The sequence below is a fragment of the Polistes fuscatus genome, unplaced genomic scaffold (assembly GCF_010416935.1).
Source record: "Polistes fuscatus isolate 324 unplaced genomic scaffold, CU_Pfus_HIC Scaffold107, whole genome shotgun sequence".
NCBI lineage: Eukaryota > Metazoa > Arthropoda > Insecta > Hymenoptera > Vespidae > Polistes > Polistes fuscatus.
In genome coordinates, this window is record NW_025113006.1 from 43,781 (window position 1) to 53,382 (window position 9,602).

The 9,602-nt window shown below is 44.0% G+C and overlaps 1 protein-coding gene across 1 annotated transcript; it reads right to left on the minus strand.

Moving 5' to 3' along the window:
* Positions 1–6,564: 6,564 nt before the first annotated feature.
* Positions 6,565–9,306, minus strand: LOC122526172. Its single transcript, XM_043649381.1, has one exon. It carries the CDS (start codon positions 9,304–9,306, stop codon positions 6,565–6,567), a length of 2,742 nt encoding a protein of 913 aa, XP_043505316.1.
* Positions 9,307–9,602: the final 296 nt, after the last annotated feature.

Consider the following 9,602-nt stretch of genomic DNA (forward strand, 5'->3'; position numbering starts at 1 on the left):
TGCTTATTCCCAATCTTCTTGTTCTTTGCTTGTACAATCTTATTTTGTTTGCGAAACTCCAAGCCTTTTCTCTGGGCATCCTTTTTTACTGCTCCCAGTGATGCAAGAGCATCATCCGCGATTTCTTTCCGAATATGTGGAAGGTTGGGCGCATACTGGACATTAAGCGTGTGCCGATTTTGCGCGGAAGTTAATCTTACGTCCGTGGTAGTAGTCCCTGCCGCTCCAAACACCCCGTTGATCAACCAACTGAACTGGACGACATCGCCCACCAGGTAGTGAGCAACGTCCACTACATGTAAACCTTGAGTCATCTCGTCCCTGTTCACCAGTCCCGCCCACTCGTCTTTCCAACCGCCTAGTGGGAATGCTATCATATCTTGGATGTAAGTTCTTTTCTTCCAAAGTTCAGTGACCGCCCTTACCGCGACGGCTCGCTGTAGTTTGTCCAGTAGCCCGATGTTAGTCTCCAACTTATAAGGTCCCTACTCTCAGTTAGGTTTAAGACGAATCTACAAAGCCCAAGGGTCACGACGAATTCCGCCACGTTCGTTTAACCCCCCTATACTAACCACGGGATTCTGTCGTGCCCTTGAATAGCCTTTACACAATCAAAAGGACATTCTCACGTTGTTTCTGATTATGGTTTGGGTGTAATTTTTTTAATGTGTTATTTTTTAAAACATTCCAACGCGATGTCGATGCTGCAAATTTCACGTAAATTTTTTGTAAGACCAAAAAATGTAGTGCTTGGGTTGATGATTTCTATATCATCTCCCATTAACAAATTCAAGTTGTGACTACGTAAAATGCTTCAGGATTTATACGCCTAGTATATTTGTTTGTACTCCTTGATATATTCCCCTCATATTGGGAACTCTGCCTCGGAATAGGACTGATATACAGATGACGACACATGCAAGGAAAAGGACAACGAAATGGAAAAAAGAACATATAATGCGTCTGGCTACCTGGAACATCAAATCATTTAATAATAAAGATCAAGAAACCCTGAAAGAACTGAAAGATAATAACATCGATATATGCGCCTTAGAAGAAACCAAAAAGAAAGGCAAAGGACAAATACAGTACGACGACTACTTAGTGATCTATAGTGGTGTAGAAAAACAAATCAGGGCAAAAGAAGGGGTAGCCATCGCAGTATCCAAGAAATATAAAAACAACATACAAGAGTGTAACTACATATCTTCACGAATATTGGTGGTAAAATGAAAGCGGAAGACCAAAAATTAAATATATATAAGATTTATGTATAATGGTGATATATATTTAATGATAATAATAAGGTAGTATTTATTAATAAATACTTAACAAGGTATAATGTTTTTAAGAGATAGAATGGTAAGTATCTATAATCTAATGATCTAATGCTAACAATAAGTGTAACCCCCTACGTCCGCAAACAACCACAAGGAACACCCGAATCCGACTCGTCGTCGCCTATCGTAATCCTTCGCCGTTCCCCGTTGTCTTCCGTACCTCACGTTACACTTTTCCCTCGTCGTCTCAATCAAAAACTACCACAGAACGCACCACCAGTCCTTTCCGTCGCCTACTTATACCCTACATCCCCTCCATCGTCTCTCGTTCTTCTTCTAGAAATTTCCCGATGATTCACCATCATGAATAACGGCCTTTTCTTCACCTTAAAATCGAGAACGCTCAAGAGGCCTCGATGTAGCTATACGAAGGCGACAAAGTCCAGATGATGTGACCCTGAACCTAAACAAATATCCTAAGCAAATATCCTAACGCAACGGTCCCTATCTTTATTCTCGCCCGATGCGTTCTTTCATTCCTATCTCACACTCATACCATTACATATTTATCTCTATACTTTTAGATAATTCAAAACCCCACACTCGGCCGTTCTGACAGAATATATCTGTCCTCAGATATGCCACTAACCATACCACCACCACCAAAATAATAAAAATTTTCACATCTTTCCTTCTTCGTCTTCACTTAAGATCTCTCCGACTTCTCGAGCCCATGGTTTCATTGAATCGGCCGCCGTAGACGTCGTGTAGGGGCCTTCGTGTTCCCCCACCTTCTGTACCAGATAACGATCGTTCCTTAGTACTTTACTCACTTCGTATGGCCCCAAATACTTCGGATGCAACTTTTAACCGGGCCCAAATTGTGTCCGTCGGATCGCAACCAGATCACCCACACCATACCGCGTTGCGACAGTTCTCTTTCTGTTAAATGACCTCCGGTTCTCTGCTTGAGCCTTCAAGATTGCTTCTTTAGCATACCTCCGACACTCCTCCCGGTCTGCCTCAAACATCTGTCTCCACTCGTCCTCTATCATCTCGCGAATGGCCGGATCCTCCCTGATCCTCATGTTTGTACCGAACAACAACTTGAAGGGTGTCGTCTTGATGCTCTTATTCGGTGTGGCATTTAAATATCGCTGCGCCAGTTCGAGATAGCGATACCAGTCCTCAGGTTTCGGCGAGGCCATCTTTGTCAATAACGGTATGAGAGTACGATTAACCCTTTCTACCTGCCCGTTACCCCTCGGCATTCCGGTAGCAATTCTAATGTGTTCGATACCCTCCTCCTCGCAATACTTCGCGAAATCATTCGAGGTGAAAGCAGTCCCCCTGTCGGAGATGATTCTCCGCGGATTTCCAAACACATGTGCCTGCTTCTGCAGATGTCGCAACACCTCAGCCGTGTCCGTAGACTTAGTCGCATACAGCCATACGAACTTCGAGAATCCATCCACCACCACAAAGATATACTTGTAACTCTTCCTAGTGGAGGGGATAGGTCCTAGGTGGTCAATATGAAAAGTGTGGAGGGGAACCTCTCCCTTGTCAATAGGATGCAGCCATCCTTCCAATTTTCCATTCTTTTTCTCAGCTAGAATACACTTGACGCAGTTTCGCACTACCCTCTCCGCAACATTGCCCATTCCCTCGAACCAGTAATCCCTCTTCACTAGCATTACAGTTTTATCTACCGCAAAATGTCCCTGTTCATGTGCTCGGCGAACGATTTGCGCCTGTAATGCCCTCGGGACTACCACTAACACGTCACCATTCACATTCTTATACAAAATTTCGTTCTTGATAATATAATCGCTTAATCTATTTTCCTTAACACTACACATTATTCTACGTAGACTTTCATCTTCATGCTGCGCCCGCCTTAATTTGGCTATGAGCCCGCCTCCGTCCTCGCGAATGAACATAACCGTCGGCAAAGGATTACGACTCAGCGCGTCAGCGTGCACCATTTGCTTACTTGTCCGATGTTCGATCGTATATCGGAATTCCTCGAGGAGCAAAGCCCATCTCGCTACACGCACGCACAAATCCCTTTTTCGCATGGTGAGTGTGAATGCACGACAATCTGTAACTATCTTAAAATCTATTCCTAACAGATACACTCTAAATTTTCGCAATGACTTAATAATCGCAAGTACCTCCAACTCATAACTAGGATATTTTTCTTCGGCCGGAGTAGTCTTTCCGCTCGCGTAATATATCGGGTGAAACATATCATCGGTATTGTCACGCTGCATCAAGATCGCCCCGTATCCCTTACCAGACGCATCCGTATGAAGCTCTGTTTCAGCGTTCACCCTGTACAGTCGCAGTACCGGTTTACTACACAATATCTCTTTAAGTTTCTTGAAGGATTCTTCCTCCTCACGGCCGAACTTAAATTCCATTTCTTTTCTCAGTAGATTAGACAACGGTCTCGCAATAACCGAATACTGTGGCACAAACTTACGAAAATACCCCGTCAGTCCGAGAAAACTTTGTACGCCCCTGCGATTAGTCGGCCTAGGAAATCTCGCAACCGCCGCCGTCTTAACGATTGAAGGCTGTACCCGACCGTCCTCGATAATATGTCCCAAATACTCCACGCGCTTCCGCAAGAACTCACACTTTTTCCAGTTGATTACAAGCCCGAATTCGCTCGCCGTCTTTAATACCAGCGCCAGACTATCTATCCCGTCTTCAACACCGTCGGAAGGTATAATTATGTCATCTAGATAGGTTAATACTTTTTTGGCAGCTATCATCTCTTTAAATACTAGGTTAATAAACTTTTGAAAAACAGAAGGTGAGTTACACAACCCAAACGGGACCCTTAAAAATTCATAGTGACCATTCGGCACCACGAATGCCGTGTATTTTCGACTACTCTCATTTACCGAAACGTGAAAAAACCCATTCTTCAAATCAATCGTGGTAAACACGCGTGCACCCTGCAAAGCGTCCAACTGATCCTCAATCAGCGGTAACGGATACCGATCCTTTATAATTTTATCGTTTAATTTTCGATAATCTTCTTTTGGTTTATTATCCTCGGGTGCATAGATTGACATTACATTTAATTTTCGGCTTTCCGCCTCCATTTTTATTAACAAGATTCGTGAAGATATATATGCATTCTTGTATGTTATTTTGATACTTCTTAGACACTGCGATGGCTACCCCTTCTTTTGCCCTGGTTTGTTTTTCGACTCCACTATATATCACCAGGTAGTCGTCATATTGTATTTGCCCTTTGCCTTTCTTTTTTGTTTCTTGTAAGGCGCAAATATCAATATTGTTGTCCTTTAGTTCCTTCAGGGTCTCCTGGTCTTTGTTGTTCAATGATTTTATATTCCAGGTAGCCAAGCGCAATATATGTTTTTTTTTCCATTCTTTATTCCTCTTACTTGCATGGGTCGTCATTGTTAAATCCGTCCTTTTCCGAGGCAAAGTTTTGTCCTTTTGAGCAGATTTCCTTTTTTACGTTGGGTAGGGAGCTAGCCTGACCCAACAACCTTCCTCCTTTTCCCGGGCTTAGGACCTGCAACATGATCGCTGATTTCGATGCTCCATCGATCATGCAGGCGGAGTTAATCGGAGTTATAATCGACGCACAATCTTCCCGACCCGTCCTTCTTTCTGACCAATACCACCGGACTAGCATAATCGGAAAACGATGGTTGTATTATACCGTCTGCCAACCATTTATTTATTTCAGCATCTACTTCGTCCTTTTCTTTTGGCGATAACCTTCTCGGACGCGCGTACACCGGTTCTTCGTCTTTTAAAATAATGTTCATTTCCAGACCTGTTTCGCGGACTTTTTCTGGTCGATAATTTGCTATTAAAGCCTCTATTTTTCCCTTATGCTTCGCGTTTGTAATATGAGATAGATCTATTTCGTTACACCCGCTAATCACATCCATTTTAAAAATCTCGTGTACCTCACCGTTCATCACCGGACTTTCCTTCGTATCGCAGATGGAGACCTTACTCGCGTCAATTATTACGTTTACCTTTCTCAAAATATCATTACCGATAAGCAAATCATAACCCAACCCTTGGTCCTAAATGGACACTCTCGTCTCCGATGACCCGACCCTTCACAGTTGTAACAGCTTCCACCGCCGGTCCTCGTAGATGATCCACGTGGCAGTTCCCCCGTTTCCTTGCGTTTATGCACCTTCGGCGTCTTTGATTTTTTTCGCAGCTCTTCTTTCATTGCCTCATAGAACGTAAACTTCTGTTTCAGCTCACTAATCGTCGTTGCCCCATATAAGATCATTTTATTAGATGGCTCATCTTCTATACCATTCACAATGTACTGTATTGTACTTGTCTTGTCCAGTCCTCCTTGAGCAGCAATTTCGCACATAGTGTATTTGCCAAAAATTCCTCCTACGTGGAGTCCTCCGGCGATTGGATTCAGCTAATTGTAAGGAAGGTGAAAGGGTAATTAAAACAAAATAAAACACGTGGTTGAGCCAATGAAAATGCTAATGCTTTATTGGCTCATCAGGGAAAAGCCTTACGGCATAAAAACCCTGTCTGAATATTATATTACGTTAAAATGATGATCAACCACGGATAAACCCGTGGTTAACTTCTCCTCTCTCTACCAGCGGTCACCTACGGGCAAAGCACGTGGTGCCGCTCCTCTCGTTTATCCGTTCAGATGATTGGTACCAATAAAGAACTTTCTTACCGTTTCGTATCGCCTCTCCGTTTCTTTATCGTTAATTACCGCCTCTGCGGTCCGTCACCTTTATCGTTAATTACCGCCTCTGCGGTCCGTCACCTTTCTATCGTCGACCCTGGGATGTGATCGCACTACCCCTGGGATGTTGAATCGTCTACTAATGTTTGTTGGAAAAATGAAGTATTCTCTTAAGCGTCTGGCGAAAGACTAGACCGAATGTCCTCGATAATGGGCCTAGCAGGGCGTGCACACGCTCGGCGCCGAGTGGTGGGGATATGATCGCTAATGTCGGACTAAGGGCGCGTTTTACAAAATGCTACTTTCTCGCTCACGATCGATTCCGATCGTACATACTCCCCCCGTTGAGAGGGTCCCGATCAACAATATTCTCGCCCGATGTGATTATGGCGGGTTAACCCATTTTAAGTTACAGTGTTTAGTCGTAGAATCGCTTGATACAATCAAAACGTCGCTGGCCAGTCGACTTTGCGTCTTACACATTTATACAAATATCGTGTCTTTAAATCATGCGTGAACATTACGTCTGACGTTTACCTACGAAGTAATTTAACTATTGTTTAATAAAGGGCACACAGTGGTGGCATTACGCTTGATGGTTCCGTGTATCGTTTTCACGGTTACGACCTGAACTACCTCGTCCTCTCCAGGGTGCACGTCGGTGATCCGTCCCAGTTGCCATCTCATGCAGGGTTGATTCTTGTCGATGAGAATGACAATCATACCCTCCTCGTGCTTATACTGTGAATTTGTCCATTTCTGACGTTTCTGCAGCTCGCGCAAATATTCAATGTGCCATCGTCGCCAGAAATCCTGCCGCACCTTCGTGATGTGTTTCCATGAGGATAGCCGATTGGATGGAACATTCTCATAATTTTCCTCCGGTAACTTATTAAGTGGTTTTCCAACTAAAAAATGAGCAGGTGTTAGTGCTGTCGTATCGTTTGGATCTGATGAGATGGGACACAACGGTCGCGAGTTCAAGATGGCTTCAATCTCTACAGCGAAGGTATTCAACTCTTCGTACGTGAATAAAGTTTCTCCTACAACTCGTTTGAAATGATGTTTGAACGATTTGACGGCAGCTTCCCATAGACCTCCGAAGTGGGGTGAGAGTGGGGGGTTGAAATGCCACGATATTCTTTGGTCGGTCGCGAAATTGTGGATCTTCGTCTTATATTCGTCGGAATTGATTAAGGCATATAAATCCTTTAATTGATTGTTCGCCCCAACAAAGTTAGTACCGTTATCCGAATACACGTGGGCCGGAATGGCTCTTCGTCCCGTAAAACGCCGGAAGGCAGCGAGAAATGCGTCTGTTGACAAATCACTAACTAATTCGATATGCACGGCCTTTATGCACATGCAGACAAAGATGCACCCGTATATCTTAACGCGACCTTGATTACGATATTTCTTCTCTTTCGCGTAGAGGGGACCGAAGAAATCTACTCCAATATGTGAGAACGCGATGTTTTCTTGGACGCGAGCTTTCGGTAGATCACCCATTTTATACTGAATACCTGACGCGCGGAATCGAATGCAGCGTACGCAATTACGTATGATTTTTCGCACTTGATTCTTGCCATCTAGAGTCCAAAATCGTTGTCGCACAGCATAGAGGGTAGTTTGTATGCCGGCGTGGAAATTCTGTTCATGGAACTTTCGAATGAGAAGATCGGTCACATGGTTTCGAGATGGTAATAGTATTGGACATTTCTCCTGGAACGGTAAATTCGCGTTTCTCAGTCTACCTCCTACACGAATCAAACCTGTTTCGTCAATGATTGGATTTAGCGCGGCGAGTCTCGTAGTCTTAATTTCCCCTGTATCGATCAATTTTTTCTTTTCGTCTCGAAATTGTTCGTCTTGGACGAGTCTTAATATCTGTAGTTCTGTGTCGATTATTTCCGCGGTCGAGATTTCTCCCCGGTATAAGTTTGTTTTGATCCATCTTCTGCATCGTGCTATAGTTTTTAATAGTCGCGTGTAACTGGAAAATCGTTGAAATATGCTTCCCGGTTCGATACGCGTCATGAATACCGAGAGTTTTTTAATTTCAGGCAATTCATCTATCTTTATTTCAACCTGAGTTGGCCATTCGGACTCCGGTCGTCTGAGCCATGAAGGACCGTGAAACCACGAATCATTTTTTATAAATTCGCGAGGAAGTTGACCGCGAGATAATGCGTCCGCGGGATTGTTTTCCGTTCGTACGTGCCGCCACGTGATTCCTACACAAATGTCTTGGATTTCGCGTACGCGATTCGCCGCGTATAGTTTCAATGTATTAGATGATCTCTTTAGCCACCCCAATACAATCATAGAATCGGACCAGAAAATTATCTTATTCGGTTTCAATCCGCACGATGTCCGAACTTCTCTATATAATCGAGCAAGTGTCAACGCTCCACATAATTCTAATCGCGGTATGGTCGTGTCCTTGAGCGGAGCCACGCGGCTCTTAGCGCATAACAATCGTACGTGTATATTACCGACTCGATCTCGCGATCTCACGTATAAACTACCACCGTATCCTACTTGACTCGCATCGCAAAATCCGTGAATCTGTGATTCGCTATAATTATCGGCAGTCAGCCGCCTTTCGATCGTTAAGTTATCAACTAGTGTTAATTGTTCCGCGAACTTTGTCCAGGAGGAATGTAATACGTTGGGTACCGATTCGTCCCAATCGACCTTGGTTTTCCAGCAATCTTGTATCAAGATTTTGGCTGTTAACACGATGGGTCCTAATAATCCGAGTGGATCATAGATTTTTGCGATCTCCGACAGAATCCGTCGTTTCGTCGTTCTTTCGCGAAGATCTATAGGCGCGACTGAATAAATTAAATGGTCATGATGGGCGTTCCATGAAATTCCAAGGGTTTTTAGAACCGGGGTTTCTCCGGAGAAGAATTCGACATCGACGTTTTTCATCTCTAACCCTTCGAGGATTGTTCGGTAGTTGGAAGCCCATTGGCGCATGTGAAAACCGCCTCGTTTTAATATCTCGATAGTCTGATCGCGTATCTTCCTTAACGTCTCAATATCGTTAGTTCCCGTGATAAGATCGTCAACGTACAAATCTCTATTTAGAATTTCGGCTCCGATTGGGTATTTAGCGCCTTCGTCTTTCGCGAGTTGTTTTATAGTCCGGATGACGAGAAAAGGAGCTGATGCTACACCGAATGTGACCGTGTTGAGCTCGAATGTCCTAATCTGGTCGTTGTGAACCCAAAATATACGCTGATATTGCCGATCGTCCGGATGTACCCACATCTGACGATACATTTTCTCTATATCCGCGGTCAACACATATCGATACGTGCGAAATCGTAATAAATGTTCGACTAATGTGTCCTGTATCGTGGGTCCGACTAGCAATGTACTATTGAGGGAGATTCCCTGGCTATTTTTCGTGGAAGCGTCGAATACGACTCGTACCTTTGTCGTCGTGCTGGTTGATTTGATGACGGCGTGGTGGGGGAGATAGCAGCCTCCGATCGGGTCGTCTCCTATTAGTGACATATGTCCTAATGTTATGTATTCTCGCATTATGCGCTCGTATTCGTTCCGAAGTTCGGGGT